The sequence below is a fragment of the Eretmochelys imbricata genome, chromosome 6 (assembly GCF_965152235.1).
Source record: "Eretmochelys imbricata isolate rEreImb1 chromosome 6, rEreImb1.hap1, whole genome shotgun sequence".
Classification (NCBI taxonomy): domain Eukaryota; kingdom Metazoa; phylum Chordata; order Testudines; family Cheloniidae; genus Eretmochelys; species Eretmochelys imbricata.
The window spans coordinates 7,359,517-7,375,711 of record NC_135577.1 but is presented as its reverse complement, the minus strand read 5'-3'; the positions used below and the strand labels follow the sequence as shown (position 1 = coordinate 7,375,711).

The window sequence follows — 16,195 nt, the reverse complement described above, 5'->3', positions numbered from 1 at the left end:
CCCCCCCCACGCCTCGCCCCAGAGGGGGCCTCATCTCAGCGCCGGGCGAGGGATCCCTGTATAAACACCCCCCCACGCCTCGCCCCAGAGGGGGCCTCATCTCAGCGCCGGGCGAGGGATCCCTGTATAAACACCCCCCCCCCACGCCTCGTCCCAGAGGGGGCCTCATCTCAGCGCCGGGCGAGGGATCCCTGTATAAACACCCCCCCCCCACGCCTCGCCCCAGAGGGGGCCTCATCTCAGCGCCGGGCAAGGGATCCCTGTATAAACACCCCCCCACGCCTCGCCCCAGAGGGGGCCTCATCTCAGCGCCGGGCGAGGGATCCCTGTATAAACACCCCCCCACGCCTCGCCCCAGAGGGGGGCCTCATCTCAGCGCGGGGCGAGGGATCCCTGTATAAACACCCCCCCCCACGCCTCGCCCCAGAGGGGGCCTCATCTCAGCGCCGGGCGAGAGATCCCTGTATAAACACCCCCCCACGCCTCGCCCCAGAGGGGGCCTCATCTCAGCGCCGGGCGAGGGATCCCTGTATAAACACCCCCCCACGCCTCGCCCCAGAGGGGGCCTCATCTCAGCGCCGGGCGAGGGATCTCTGTATAAACACCCCCCCCACGCCTCGCCCCAGAGGGGGCCTCATCTCAGCGCCGGGCGAGGGATCCCGGTATAAACACCCCCCCCACGCCTCGCCCCAGAGGGGGCCTCATCTCAGCGCCGGGCGAGGGATCTCTGTATAAACACCCCCCCCACCGCCTCGCCCCAGAGGGGGCCTCATCTCAGCGCCGGGCGAGGGATCCCTGTATAAACACCCCCCCCACGCCTCGCCCCAGAGGGGGCCTCATCTCAGCGCCGGGCGAGGGATCCCTGTATAAACACCCCCCCACGCCTCGCCCCAGAGGGGGCCTCATCTCAGCGCCGGGCGAGGGATCCCTATATAAACACCCCCCCCACGCCTCGCCCCAGAGGGGGCCTCATCTCAGCACCGGGCGAGGGATCTCTGTATAAACACCCCCCCCACGCCTCGCCCCAGAGGGGGCCTCATCTCAGCGCCGGGCGAGGGATCCCTGTATAAACACCCCCCCACGCCTCGCCCCAGAGGGGGCCTCATCTCAGCGCCGGGCGAGGGATCTCTGTATAAACACCCCCCCCACGCCTCGCCCCAGAGGGGGCCTCATCTCAGCGCCGGGCGAGGGATCCCTGTATAAACACCCCCCCACGCCTCGCCCCAGAGGGGGCCTCATCTCAGCGCCGGGCGAGGGATCCCTGTATAAACACCCCCCCACGCCTCGCCCCAGAGGGGGCCTCATCTCAGCGCCGGGCGAGGGATCCCGGTATAAACACCCCCCCCACGCCTCGCCCCAGAGGGGGCCTCATCTCAGCGCCGGGCGAGGGATCTCTGTATAAACACCCCCCCCCCACGCCTCGCCCCAGAGGGGGCCTCATCTCAGCGCCGGGCGAGGGATCCCGGTATAAACACCCCCCCCCATGCCTCGCCCCAGAGGCGGCCTCATCTCAGCGCCGGGCGAGGGATCCCTGTATAAACACCCCCCCCACGCCTCGCCCCAGAGGCGGCCGCATCTCAGCGCCGGGCGAGGGATCCCGGTATAAACACCCCCACACACCTCGCCCCAGAGGGGGCCTCATCTCAGCGCCGGGCGAGGGATCCCGGTATAAACAGCCCCCCACGCCTCGCCCCAGAGGCGGCCGCATCTCAGCACTGAGCAAGGGCTGGAGCCTGTAAAGCACTTGGGGATGTCTGTGGTTTCAGGTACTATCAATAGCGGTGCCTGCCAGGAGGATGTCGCTGGCGTATGGGGCAGGGACTCATTCGGGACCGGGGGTGGCTGCAGGGGGCTATAACGTGTTTCCTTCTTGTCCATCCGCCTCTCCCCCCCCACCCACCTCCCCAGTGACAATGAGATGAACGGGACCCTTGCGAATAACAGAGACTCGCTGAGGATCCCCGTCCTATACCCCATAAACATCATCACCAAGGGGTAAGACACCGGCCCCCTCTCCCCTCCCAGAGCTGGGGCTAGAACCCAGGAGTCCTGGCTCCTCGTGCCTTAAGCTCCCTCTTCCCCTCTCTGCGCCCCCTGACCTGTGGGTCGGGGCCAGCCCTGCTCTCTCTGCTCACCAATGTCCCTCCCTCCCCCTCACAGAGCGGACAGGTCCACCCAGTACGTCAGCTTCAGCTCCCTGAACCCAGAGAGCCAGACGGTGCAGCACGTGTACCAGGTGAGGGGCTGGGCAAGGGGTGGGGGGCGCCGCGCTGGCCAGGATCTGACAGGGGGCGCCCTCCCCTCCAGCCCCGTGACACTGCCCCCAGACTGCCCCAGCCCTCTCTCCACAGCTCCCTTCCCCACCTCCTGCGTCGCCCGCCTCCCACACGCCGGACTCCCCTCCGCGCCCGACGTGAATCCCCCGCCCTCCCCTCGTGCCCTGTGGCCCGGGTCATGGCCTGGCCACAAGGGCCCGGTCCGCGGCCTCGTCCCCATTGCTCTCGGCGCTTCTCTTTGGCAGGTGGAGAACCTGCTGCCAGGGACTTTCCAACAGCCAGAGGTGACGGCCTTTGTGATGGTGCCGCGGGAGTTCCCAGCCGGGCTCGCCTGGGAGCTGCCGGGCGTGCAGACGGTGAGGACAGCGTGAAGGAGTGGAGACGGGGCACACAGCACCCCTAGTGCTGGGGGGGGGAGGTGGGACACAGCCAGGGGCCCCCACGGCACAGCACCCCTAGTGCCGGGGGGGAGGCGGGAGACAGCCGGGAGGCCCCACGACACAGCACCCCAGTGCCAGGACAGGAGATGGGCCATGGCTAGGACCCACCGGGGCACAGCACCCCGTAGCAGCGGGCTAGGATACAGGACACCAGCAGGGGCTGTCAGTCAGATGCTCTACAAGCTCCGTTACATGTGGTGGACTCTCCTGGGTTTCCCCTGCTCCCCCAGGACCCCAAAGTGATCTGCAATCCTATTGCCACGGACGGGAAAACGAAAGAGACAGACGCCACCAGTGTCCCCTTCCACACTCTCAAGGTAGGCGTCTCTGTCCTGAGTGACGTGTAAGACACATCTCAGCCCAAAGACCTTTACAGGGATCCCTCGCCTGGTGCGGAGGTTCAGCCACCTCTGGGGCAGGGCATGGGGGCTGTTTATACAGGGATCCCTCGCCTGACGCTGCGATGCAGCCACCTCTGGGGCAGGGTGCGGTGCAGCATGCAGACTGTAATGTGGCCAGGACACCAAGGTTAACAGCCCCACCCTTGGGGGAAAGTGTCAGGGAATCTTTAATGCCCAGGATCTCACACTAGCGCTGACTTTGAAAGACCTTCAGCAGCACCACACTGGGGTCAGCTCCGATTGTGAGGGGGCAGTACCCTCTATGGAGTCCCCCACCCTGCTCCCTGCAGCACAGCGCCCCCTAGCACCATGCTGGGGCATAGGGGCCAGCACTGACTGAAAGGGGCGCATGCCTCCTGTTGACCCTCCAACCCGCTTCTTGGGTTTTCATGCTGTCTCCCATCCCTGCACTAACCCAGCCTGCTCTACATTGTGTGTGAAACCTGCCCGGGTCCCCACCTGCCAGGCCCGTTGGAGCCAACAGCCCCGTTCCTCTCCCTGAGCCAGGTCCCCACCCCTCACTGGCCCCAGGAACCTCTCGGGTCCCTTTGTGCCCATGCTCCCGCGCCTCGGCTCTCCGGAGAACCCTCTCCCCACCTTTTGCTGGTGTGTTTCTTCCTAGCACTGCTCACCCGGAGACTGGCAAATCTACCAGTGCAACCTGGGCCGGATATATGCTCCCTTCAACATCACCATCACCGGGCAGTTGTCGGTTACTGGCAAAATTGAGGTCAGGGCTCTGTGCGAAGATATAGGGCCTTTCTCCTCCAGGGGGCACCATCACTGAGCCAGCCCCAGGCCAGGTTGGCTCACGGGGGCAGAGAATGGGACTCGGGGCCTTTCTCCTCTAGGGGGCGCCAGGTCTGCTCCAGTCCCAGGTGGAGAGACTGGCTGGCTCGGGGCAGGGGAGGGAATCCAAAGCCCTACGCTACCCCCTCAGCAAAGAGACTGAGCCCCTCACCCTGGCCTGATGTCTCTGTTGGGGGCAGAGCTGAGTTTCCTGCTCTTCCGCTGGGCCCCCCTGGGTAAGGGGGCTCTCAGTTGGGAGCTGCTGTAGAGATTAAGCTTCTTGATCTCACAGGTCAAACCTCGAGCCCTGTCCATAGCGTGGCCCCTGGCGGGGGACTGAGCACCCTCCAGTGTTAGTGTCAAGGTGAGGTGTGATGCCTCCATGCCCCCCAGAAGTGCCAAGAAAGGCAGAGAGCGCCAGTGAGGCTGCCCTATGGAGGCGGGATCGACTCATCTCATGCTCTGCCCCTCTGCCATGAGATTACAGGTGGGGGGCCAGGGTGTCTGAGGCCTGGTGTCCTGCTCTCCCTCCAGACTTCCTCCCGGTCCCGGTTCTGCACTGCCCTGTGGTTCAGCTTCAACACCAGCAAATATGTCAGCCAGTACAGCGACGAATTCACACAATCCCAGGTAATAATCTTGGGCGTGAAATCCCCCCCCCCCCCCCCCCCCGCAGCGAGCAGCTGGAACTTCACTGCCCTGCTCCCCACCTGTGTCTGGGATTCAGTGCCCACCACCCAGCCCAAACTGTCTTGTTGGGCTCGGCTCCTCCCCGAGGGCTGCTCAGCCCACATACTGAGTCCTCCCTCCCCAGAGGCAGGTGGGGTTTCCCCCTTACAGCCCCATCTGCATTTCCCGTTGTGCCCTGTGTCTGCCCCTGCAGGTCACCACGGAGGTGGAGCTGTTGCACGTGATGAATTACCTCTATGTCTACATAGGCAGCGGGGTAGGGGGGCTGCTTCTACTGATCCTGATCATCGTCGTCCTGTACAAGGTGAGATGGGCAGGGACTGGCTGGGCGATAGGACTCCGGCTCACTTAGAAGTGGTGCGCTGGAGCCCGCCGGGCGCTGAATTTCCCTGCTGAAGCAGCCAATAAAATCGCTTAATCTTTCTCCAGCAACATTTCCCCCAGGGGATCCCAAAGCCCCAGGCAGACATTGGAGGGACCACGTCACCTCCTTAGCGCTCATCCAGAGATGCATCCACCTCTGGAGTGGAGGCAACGCTCTCCAACAGCAAAGGGGAGGAACTGAAAAAGAATCCCATGTCCCAGTTGAAACCACAGTGAGGACCTGGCTGTCACAGAGAGGAGAGAATGGGGCCTCCGCTTGGCGGGGGAGGGATAGCTCAGTGGTTTGAGCATTGGCCTGCTAAACCCTGGGTTGTGAGTTCAATCCTTGAGGGGGCCATTTAGGGACCTGGGGCAAAAATCGGGGATTGGTCCTGCTTTGAGCAGGGGGTTGGACTAGATGACCTCCTGAGGTCCCTTCCAACCCTGATATTCCATGACATGGGGCCTTTCCCATCTCGGGGGCACTGGCTCCAATCCAACCCCAGGGCACGGGAGATGGTTGGCTCAAGGGGGCAGGGAATGGGACACAGGGCCTTTCCCCTCTAGGGCAGGCACCAGCTCCAATTCAACCCCAGCATGGATCAGAGAGAGTTTCTCTAGTCCCCTAGTCAATCAGTGGTGGTTTTCCCTTTTCCTGGCAGTGTGGTTTCTTCAAGCGTAATTACAAGGACATGATGGACCATGAGCCAGCGGCTGGGAACGGGGCGGCACCTGCAGAGGTCAGCAATGAGGGAAAGGCAGGTGAAGATTGTAAGGAGGCACTCACCATCGATGCTCCCAGTGAATGACCAGACCCTCCCACCCCCTGGACCATGAATCCGAGACCTCCTTCTCTTCCCTCCATCCCCACCTGCCCCTAGGACTGCCTCATGCTCAGCCGGGGCCCTGCCCTTGCCAGTGTCCCCCAGTGGCCCGAAGGAGGATCACAGCAGCTATGCCTTTGCAGACTCATGTCTATCCCTGTCCTTGTGGCGGGGGTGGCTCCATCCTGCTCCTGGTGGAATGGGTGTCCCCAGGACCTGAGCCCCCCTCGCCGGCAGCCACAGCACAGAGACCGGGGGGCAGAGCGGGCCATGGATACCAAGGTCCACTCTCCGCCAGGCTAAGGCGAGGCACGGGGGCAGCATGTGTTGGGCAGCTCCCCCTGCGCTCAGGGAAGGACATCGTTTCTCCAGGCCTCCCGGCCAGCGCCTCTCCTCAGCAGCTGCCCCATCCACTTCAGTGACGAATAGGGGGAAAAAAATCCCCGTGAGATGTGAACAGCGTCTGCAGTCAGGCGAGCAGCACGTCCCTGGATTAGCGCCACGCTCACCAAGGGCCAGTGGTTCTGGGCAGCCAGACATGGCATGTAAGAAAGCATTTGTGGAGCCACATCTACTTCAACAGGTGACTGGGAACACAGCTTTAATAGTGACTGTCGACTATTAATCTAGGCCCAGCCCCCACACTCGTGAACTCTCCGTTCCTGGAGCCAACTAGAATGCTCATCTATTTATCACCTCGCGCACTTACTGATGTATCTGTCTTCTGCGAGTATGCGACACTGGATGCTGATGCTTCCATCGCCTCGTGGATTTTCGCTTTCCCTGTTCTTCGCTTGAAGTTGCTCTTGCTCTCAGAGGCCTCTGAGTAGAGAGGTGGTTTTACCTCTGTATTCGGCACTGGGGCGACCACAGCTGGAATCCTGTGCCCACAATTCCAGAAGGATGTTGATAAATTGGAGAGGGTTCAAAGAAGAGCCACGAGAATGAGTAAAGGATTAGAAAACCTGCCTTACAGTGAGAGACTTCAGGAGCTCAAACAAAGAGAGGGTTAAGGGGTGACTTGATCACAGTCTATAAGTGGGAACAACTATTTGTTAGTGGGCTCTTCCATCTAGCAGAAGAAGGTATAACAAGTTCCAAAGGCCAGAAGTTGAAGCTAGACAACTTCAGACTGGAAATAAGGTGTCAGTTTTTAACAGTGAGACCAATTAACCATTGGACCAATTTGCCAAGGGCTGTGATGGATTCTCTACCCTGCCAACTTTTAAATCAAGATTGGATTTTTTTTAAAAAAAATCTTCTCTAGTTTGACCAGGAATTATTTCGGGGAAGGTCTCTGACCTGTTTCCCCCCACAACCCCCATGATTTCACAGGTCAGACTAGATGATCACAATGGTTCCTTCTGGCCTTGGAATCTATGAATCCATCTTGCAGTGGCAGGGTGAGGATCAAGAATTTCCTGATACAGGGAAGGAAAGCTGATCTTCCTTTTGTTAGGTGCCTCAGCCAGGTGAGCCCTTTCTAATGAAAACCGAGAGAATGATCACCCCATGATAGCCAGCAGCCACCTGGGATGTAGAACCCCCCCCCCCCAGTTCAAGCCCCTGCTCCCATAACTATTTAAACCAAGTGAAAAGCTTCAGTGGGAGGGATTCCCACACTAGAATACCCTATAGCCCAGTGGCTAGGGAACTCCCCTGGGAAGATGTGGTTTAAGGTCATTGCTGCAGATCAGGGAGAGTGGGGATTCCAACCTAGGTCTCCTACTTCCCATGGGAGTGCTCTAACCAGTGGGCTGCTAATGAGCGACCAGTCCTAAGCTCCCCGCAGGTGTCCTTTGTGCAGGTTAGGTGTGCTTTTGAGCATCCAAAGCCCTACATCTCTTTGTACATCCACCTCCAGAGTACCCCAACTTTGGTGGAATTTCATGGGAGCAGGGCCCTTGCTTTGACACCCAAGCAACGACTGCTCCGTCTGCTGGCAGGGTTGAACCCTGGCACCTATAAGCACCCATCTCTGGTGCCTGAGCTAAAGGACCTCAATACTCAGTCCACTAGAGGGGAATAAGAGCCATTCTGGGATCATGTGGATGTCTCTCTCAGGCACACACTAAATTTCCATTGCGAGGGGGCTGATCTTTAACCCACATGGGTCAATACCAATTTCCAAGTGAGGTAAATCTCTTGTCTACAAACTGTGGAAACCCCCAAGCCAGGCTGTTTCTTTGACACATACGGGGCTGTTATAACTAGGGCCCTACCAAATTCACGGTCCATTTTCGTAAATGTCACAGTCATGGCATTTTAAAAATCTTTACTGTCCCAGTTTCAGATATTTAAATCTTAAATTTCATGGTGTTGGAACAAAACATGAATGTGCATTTAAAAACAGCAAAAGATAAACATGCAAAGCCCTAAAGACTCAGTGTTTCTCAAACCGGGGGTCCTGGTCCAAACGGGGGGTCCCCAAGGCTATTGTAGGGGGTCACGGTATTGCCACCCTTACTTCTGTGCTGCCTTCACAGCTGGGTGGCTGGAGAGCAGCGGCTGCTGGCCAGGTGCCCAGCTCTGAAGGCAGCGCTGCAGCTAGCAGCAGCACAGAAGTAAGGGTGGCAATACTGTGACCCCTCTACAATAGCCTTGCGCCCCCCTTTTGGGTAGGGAACCCCAGTTTGAGAAGCACTGTGTACTTCTGTATACAGTCACCCTGTACTATAGGATACTTTTATAGCATAGGGTAAAAGTTCACATAAGCCCAGATTTCACAGTCCGTGACACGTTTTTCGTGGCCATTAATTTAGGTAGGGCCATAGTTATAACCCCTGCCCCGGCAATGGGGACTCCAAGGCCAGAGCTGGGTGAATGCAGAGCATTGGGATTGGGGAGGTGGGAAGAGGGGCCCCAACAGGGTGACACTGATCACCTAGCCAGGAACTAGCGAGTAATACAAATTACTAGGAAATCAGGAGAAAGGGTCTGGAAAGTGTGTTGGACACAAAAAGCCTCCCCGGCTCGTCTCTTTAAATGCGGCAATCGTACGCTGAGCCCAGTTCTTACTGGGCTAATAAAATACTAGTGATTATAACGCTTTCCACTCACGTAGTTAACGCTCTCAAACAGCCATCAGGTACGTTCTACAACCCCCCTGTTAGTGTCGAGCTCCAGACCCAAGAGGGGTTTCCCTTCACATCTCCAGCGAAATGCAGCCACCTCTGGGGTAGGGTGTTGCAAAAAGCAATATTAACAGAGCACAGCAACGGTTTGGGCCAGGAAGTGGAGAATCCCCTACGTCACTGAGACTGCGGGGGGTGGGGGGGTGAGGGGAGGGGAGGTTGATGTCCTGATGCTGGGGATTCTTAATGGCTGCAAACGAGTCAGGATCTCAGTTTGATGTCTCACCTGAGAAACAGCAGCTCCGCGCCCCCTGGCAGGGCTCGGAGGTCAGCACTGACTGGAGGGGGAAAACATCCCCTACGGGGCCCCCGCCCTGCTCCCTGCAGCACAGCAGGGGGGCCAGCACGGACGACATGGGGAGAGCACCCACTGCTCAAGCCAGGGCTCCAAGCAAGAGGCTGGGCTATTTCAGCCGCGAAGCCAGGCCTCAGACGAGAGAGGCTGGGGCGGGGCTGGCAGCAGCAGGACTTGAACATAAGACCCCTGGATCTTAAGGCACAAGACCCCACGCTCTGAGCGCCACGGCCCTGGCCGCTGCTCGCGGGGGAAAGAGCGCTGCTCTCACCGCCCTTCCCGTCCCCCCCACGCACATACCGTCCTTCCCGTCCCCGCCAGACACGTACCTCCCTTCCCGTCCCTGCCAGACACGTACCGTCCTTCCCGTCCCCGCCAGACACGTACCGTCCTTCCCGTCCCCCTCCACCCATCCCCCACAGACACATACCGTACTTCCCGTCCCCCACTACCCATCCCCCTCAGACATGTACCACCCTTCCCATCCCCCTCCTCCCATCCCCCCCAGACACGTACCGTCCTTCCCGTCCCCCACCGCCCGTCCCACCGACACGTGCCATCCTTCCCATCCCCCGCTGCCCGTTCCCCCCCGACACGTACCGTCCTTCCCGTCCCCCCCAGACACTTATTGTCCTTCCCATCCCCGCCAGACACGTACCGTCCTTCCCGTCCCCCCCAGACACGTACCACCCTTCCCGTCCCCCCCAGACATGTACCGTCCTTCCTATCCCCCCCAGACACGTACTGCCCTTCCTGTCCCCCCAGACACGTACCGTCCTTCCCTCCTCCCGTCCCCCCCAGACACGTACCACCCTTCCCATCCCCCTCCTCCCGTCCCCCCCCGACACGTACCGTCCTTCCCATCCCCCGCCGCCCATTCTCCCCAGACACATACCGTCCTTCCCATCCCCCACCGCCTGTTCCCCCCAAGACACATACCGTCCTTCACATCCCCCTCCACCCGTCCCCCACAGACACATACCGTCCTTCCCATCCCCCTCAGACATGTACCACCCTTCCCATCCCCCTCCTCCCGTCCCCCCCAGACACGTACCGTCCTTCCTGTCTCCCCACGTACATCCTCCCCCAGACACGGCCCTTCCTGTCCCCCTCCTCCCATTCCCCTCAGACATGTACGGCCCTTCCCATCCCCCACCGCCTGTTCCCCACAGACACGTACTGACCTTCCCGACCCTCGCAACTTCCCCCCAGACACGTATGGCCCTTCCCGACCATGCCACCCGGTCCTCCCAGACACGTACCACCCTTCCCGTGCCCCTCCGCCCATTCTCCCCAGACAGGTACTGCCCATCCCAACCCCGCCAGACACGTACTGCCCTTCCCGACCCCCGCCGCCTGTTCCCATCGGAGGAGGGTGGAGAAACTAAATGAATTCTTTGCATCGGTCTTCATGGCTGAGGATGTGAGGGAGATTCCCAAGCCTGAGCCATTCTTTTTAGGTGACAGATCTGAGGAACTGTCCCAGACTGAGGTATCATTAGAGGAGGTTTTGGAACAAATTGATAAATTAAACAGCAATAAGTCACCAGGACCAGATGGTATCACCCAAGAGTTCTGAAGGAACTCAAATATGAAATTGTGGAACTACTAACTGTGGTAGGTAACCTATCATTTAAATCAGCTTCTGTACCAGATGACTGGAGGATAACTAATGTGATGCCAATTTTTTAAAAGGGCTCCAGAGGTGATCCCGGCAATTACAGGCCTGTAAGCCTGACTTCAGGACCAGGCAAACTGGTTGAAACTATAGCAAAGAACAATATTGTCAGACATATCGATGAACATAATTTGTTGAGGAGGAGTCAACATGGTTTTCGTAAAGGGAAATCATGCCTCACCAATCTACTAGAATTCTTTGAGGGGGTCAAGAAGCATGTGGACCAAGGGATCCAGTGGATACAGTGTACTTAGATTTTCAGAAAGCCTTTGACAAGGTCTCTCACCAAAGGCTCTTATGCAAAGTAAGTTGCCACAGGATAAGAGGGAAGGTGCTCTCACGGATTGGTAACTGGATAAAAGATAGGAAGCAAAGGGTAGGTATAAATGGTCAGTTTTCAGAATGGAGAGAGGTAAACAGTGATGTCCCCCAGGGGTCTGTACTGGGACCAGTCCTATGCAACATATTCATAAATGATCTGAGAAAAGGGGTAATCAGTGAGGTGGCAAAATTTGCAGATGATACAAAATTACTGAAGATAGTTAAGACCCAGGCAGACTGTGAAGAACTACAAAAGGATCTCACAAAACTGGGTGACTGGGCAACAAAATGGCAGATGAAATTTAATGTTGATAAATGCAAAGTAATGCACAATGGAAAGCATAATCCCAACTATGCATATAAAATGATGGGGTCTACATTAGCTGTTACCACTCAAGAAAGAGACCATTGAGTCATTGTGGATAGTTCTCTGAAAACATCCACTCAATGTGCAGCGGCAGTCAAAAAAGCGAACAGAACGTTGGGAATCATTAAGAAAGGGATAGATAACAGGACAGAAAATATCATATTGCCTCTATATAAATCCATGGTAAGCCCACATCTTGAATACTGTGTGCAGATGTGGTCGCCCCATCTCAAAAAAGATATATTGGAATTGGAAAAGGTTCAGAAAAGGGCAACAAAAATTATTAGGGGTTTGGAACGGATTCCATATGAGGAGAGATTAATAAGACTGGGACTTTTCAGCTTGGAAAAGAGACAGCTAAGGGGAGATATGATTGAGGTCTATAAAATCATGACAGGTGTAGAGAAAGTAGATAAGGAAGCGTTGTTTACTACTTCTCATAACACAAGAGCTAGGGGGTCACCAAATGAAATTAATAGGCAGCAGGTTTAAAACAATCAGAAGGAAGTATTTCTTCACACAATGCACGGTCAACCTGTGGGACTCCTTGCCAGATGATGTTGTGAAGATCACGACAATAACAGGGTTCAAAAAAGAACTAGATAAATTCATGGAGGACAGGTCCATCAATGGCTATTAGCCAAGATGGACAGGGATGGTGTCCCGAGCCTCTGTTTGCCAGAAGCTGGGAATGAGCGACAGGGGATGGATCACTCAATGATTGCCTGTTCTGTGCATTCCCTCTGGGGCACCTGGCACTGGCCACTGTCGGTAGACAGGACGCTGGGCTAGATGGACCTTTGGTCTGACCCAGTAGGGCTGTTCTTATATTCTTATGTTCCCTCCAGACACGGCCCTTCCCATTCCCCCCAGACACGTGCGGCCCTTCCTGTCCCCTGCCACCCATTCCTGCCAGACACGTAGTCCCCTCCCCTTCTACCCGGGAGCTTGAACCAGGCCGCCTCGAACCATCACAGTGATCCTCCTACTACCAGTCCCCTCAGCGTCCACTGCAGCTTCCACTTTTCCCTTCGTTGCCCCGCCAGGTACATATTCCCTTCCCGGTGCCCTGGTCCCAGTCACCCCAGCCCGGTGCTCTCCTTGCTTCCTGCCTCATCACCCTCCTCCTCCGCCTCCTCCCGCTGGCTCTGTCCGAGCTGGGACGCGCCCCAGCCCCCCAGCGGGATCACTCCAGTCGGCTCCTGGCCCAGGTGAGTCCTCTGGTGCTGGGCCATGGCCGCCTTCTGCCCGAAGCCCTTCCCGCAGTGGCTGCAGCGGTAGGGCCGCTCGCCGGTGTGGGTGCTCTGGTGCTGGAGCAGGGCAGAGCTGCGGCTGAAGGCCTTGCCGCAGTCGGCGCAGGCGTAGGGCTTGAGCCCGGTGTGGGTGCGCCGGTGGACGTTGTAGGTGGAGGAGACGCGGAAGCTCTTGCCGCACTGGGGGCAGCGGTAGGGCCGCTCGCCGGTGTGGGTGCGCTGGTGCTGCAGCAGCGCCGAGCTGACGCCGAAGGCCTTGCCGCAGTCGCCGCAGGCGTAGGGCCGCTCGCCCCGGTGGGTGCGCTGGTGCTGGGCGAGGTTGGAGCTCTGGCTGAAGCCCTGGCCGCACTGCGGGCAGCGGTAGGGCCGCTCGCCCATGTGGGTGCGCTGGTGCCGGAGGAGGTGGGAGCTCTCCACAAAGCGCTTGCCGCACTGGGCGCAGCCGTAGGGCTTCTCGCCGGTGTGGGCACGCCGGTGCCGCAGCAGGTCGGCGCTGAGCCGGAAGGCCTTGCCGCAGTCCGGGCAGCCGAAGGGGCGCTCGCCGGTGTGGAAGCGCTGGTGCTGGGCCACCTTGGAGCTCTGGGCGAAACGCTTGCCGCACTGCGGGCAGGGGAAGGGCTTCTCCCCCGTGTGAACCCGCCGGTGCTGGGCCAGGTCCGAGCTGTGCCCGAAGCTGCGCCCGCACTCCCCGCAGGTGTAGGGGCGCTCGCCCGTGTGGGTGCGCTGGTGGATGATGAGGTTGGAGCTCTGGGCGAAGGCCTTGCCGCACTCGGTGCACTGGTAGGGACGCTCGCCGGTGTGGGAGCGCCGGTGCTGGGCCAGGTGCGAGTCCTGCCGGTAGCTCTTGCCGCACTCGGGGCAGGCGTAGGGCTTTTCCCCCGTGTGCGTGCGGCGGTGGCGGGCCAGGTGCGAGCTGTTCCCGAAGCTCTTCCCGCAGTCGGGGCAGAGGGTGGATTTCTGCCCCTTGAGGGGTTTGGGAAGCAGCTCGGGGCCCTCTGACCCTTCAGGGGTCTCCCCTGCGGGATCCCCCGGCTGCCGTCCCACGCAAATGGTGTCTCCCCAGGCAGGGCTCTGGGACATCCCGCGAGACTCCGTTCCTGCAGGTCCTTCCGGCTGGGGATTCTCCTCCTCTGTCCCGGCACCTGCTGGAAGAGAGCGAGAGAGTCCAGACAGGGCTGTGCCCGGGAGAGGGGATGGCAAAGGGCTTGGCTACAAAGAAATCAACATTTGTACCAATCCCACAGCCAGAGCCCCCCAGACCCTGCTCTGACGTGCTTCGTCCTGCTCAGTGCTGCTCAGAGATGAGACTGAGACCAGAGCCCCATTACGCCAGGCGCTGCACAGACCCTGACTGAGATCCGGGGCCCCATTGCGCCGCGCACTGCACAGACTCCGGCTAAAATCACGGCCCCCTCCTGCCAGGCGCTGCACAGACCCTGACTCAGATCTGGGGCCCCATTTAGGCCTTGCACTGCACACACCCTGGCTAAAGTCAGGGCCCCCTCCTGCCAGGTACTGCACTCCCACCCCCCGAGAAACAGTCCCTGCCCTCACAACCTAGAGAGCCAAGAAGTGACGGGGAAAGGGAGGCCCAGAGCGGGGAGGCGGCTCCCCAGGGCCCTGCAGCCGAGGCCAGAGGCGGAGTTGGGGGCGGGGGAATAGAACCCAGGCGTCCGGCCCGGCTTCGGAGAGCAGCAGCGATCGCCCCCCTGCGCGTCCTCTTCTCTGCGGCCCCTTCCCAAGCTCCCGGGTCTGCCCCAGGCCGGACAAGCCCGGCCGGCCGGCAGGACCCCCCAGCTCCGGGGAAGGAGGGGGGGGGCGAGTGTAACCCAGCCGCTGGCGGAACTGGGGCTCCCCCCTTCGCTCATTCCTCACCGGTGCGGGCGCCTCTGGGGATCCCCCTTCCCGGGGAGCCCTGGCGATCCGGGAGCCTCGGCTCGTCCCCTGGCTCCATGCGGGGGGAAGGAAACAGCGGCTATTTGCTACACACAAAGCTCCCTGGGTTTATCCCGCAGCCCCCCCCCCCCGCATCCCGGCTGGGGGGGGGTCTCTCTAGCCCCCATCTGGCTCCGATCCCCCCAGCCCGGCCCTGCGGGTTCCCCTGCCCGGCGCGCCGCTGGCGGGGCTCCCCCGGGGGCCGGGCGCGCTGGGACCCCGCCGCCGCCGCCGCCGCCGCCGCCGCTTTCCGAGGGGGCAGCTGGGAACAGGAAGGTCCCTGCGTTATTCAGACCCCTTGGCGGCAACTTCCGAGTCCTTGCGAGGAGCCCGCGGCCTGAGGAGCTCCGCTGGTTGCGGCTGGGGGGCAGATTTTCCCAGGGAAGAGGGGCGAGAGCTCACCCTGGGGTGGGGGATGGTGCGGGGGGGGCCCCGTCCCCGTCCCCGTCCCCGGGGAGGCAGGCGAAGTCCCATCACTGCAGAGATCCCAGTCCAAGAGCCAAGGGTATTCAGGGATCCCTCGCCGGGTGCTGAAATGCAGCCACCTCTGGGGTGGGGGCTGGGTATTCAGGGATCCCTCGCCGGGTGCTGAAATGCAGCCACCTCTGGGGTGGGGGCTGGGTATTCAGGGATCCCTCGCCGGGTGCTGAAATGCAGCCACCTCTGGGGTGGGGGCTGGGTATTCAGGGATCCCTCGCCGGGTGCTGAAATGCAGCCACCTCTGGGGTGGGGGCTGGGTATTCAGGGATCCCTCGCCGGGTGCTGAAATGCAGCCACCTCTGGGGTGGGGGCTGGGTATTCAGGGATCCCTCGCCGGGTGCTGAAATGCAGCGGCCCCTGGGGTGGGGGCTGGGTATTCAGGGATCCCTCGCCGGGTGCTGAAATGCAGCCACCTCTGGGGTGGGGGCTGGGTATTCAGGGATCCCTCGCCGGGTGCTGAAATGCAGCCACCTCTGGGGTGGGGGCTGGGTATTCAGGGATCCCTCGCCGGGTGCTGAAATGCAGCGGCCCCTGGGGTGGGGGCTGGGTATTCAGGGATCCCTCACCGGGTGCTGAAATGCAGCCACCTCTGGGGTGGGGGCTGGGAATTCAGGGGTCCCTCGCCGGGTGCTGAAATGCAGTCACCTCTGGGGTGGGGGCTGGGAATTCAGGGGTCCCTCACCGGGTGCTGAAATGCAGCCACCTCTGGGGTGGGGGCTGGGAATTCAGGGGTCCCTCACCGGGTGCTGAAATGCAGCCACCTCTGGGGTGGGGGCTGGGTATTCAGGGATCCTCGCCGGGTGCTGAATTGCAGTGGCCCCTGGGGTGGGGCACAGGGGCTGTTTACCTGGCAATCCCTTCCCAGCAGCCACCTCTGGGGGGGAGCACGGCTCTTCTCAGCTCCCCACTCTTGGTTCCAAAGGTTGTAAACGCCGAGGCAGGGTCCGTG

General features: G+C 60.2%; 3 protein-coding genes across 3 annotated transcripts in view; 2 read left to right on the top strand and 1 right to left on the bottom strand.

Moving 5' to 3' along the window:
- The window catches only part of ITGAL (integrin subunit alpha L), a 34,576-nt gene extending 26,223 nt beyond the window's left edge, over positions 1 to 8,353 (top strand). Inside the window, exons 23-30 of the mRNA XM_077820619.1 lie at positions 1,909 to 1,995; positions 2,161 to 2,236; positions 2,522 to 2,632; positions 2,947 to 3,033; positions 3,740 to 3,847; positions 4,441 to 4,536; positions 4,790 to 4,900; positions 5,622 to 8,353. Of these exons, the coding sequence (XP_077676745.1) occupies positions 1,909 to 1,995; positions 2,161 to 2,236; positions 2,522 to 2,632; positions 2,947 to 3,033; positions 3,740 to 3,847; positions 4,441 to 4,536; positions 4,790 to 4,900; positions 5,622 to 5,768 (823 nt within the window). The 3' untranslated portion in view covers positions 5,769 to 8,353. The remainder of the gene's footprint in view (positions 1 to 1,908; positions 1,996 to 2,160; positions 2,237 to 2,521; positions 2,633 to 2,946; positions 3,034 to 3,739; positions 3,848 to 4,440; positions 4,537 to 4,789; positions 4,901 to 5,621) is intronic.
- Positions 1 to 16,195, top strand: part of LOC144267068 (uncharacterized) — a 620,395-nt gene that overhangs the window by 471,019 nt on the left and 133,181 nt on the right. The window lies entirely within an intron of this gene.
- LOC144267010 (uncharacterized) overlaps positions 11,497 to 16,195 on the bottom strand; it is a 93,811-nt gene continuing 89,112 nt past the window's right edge. The window contains 1 exon segment of the mRNA XM_077820620.1: positions 11,497 to 13,794. Within this exon segment, the coding sequence (XP_077676746.1) occupies positions 12,658 to 13,794 (1,137 nt within the window). The 3' untranslated portion in view covers positions 11,497 to 12,657.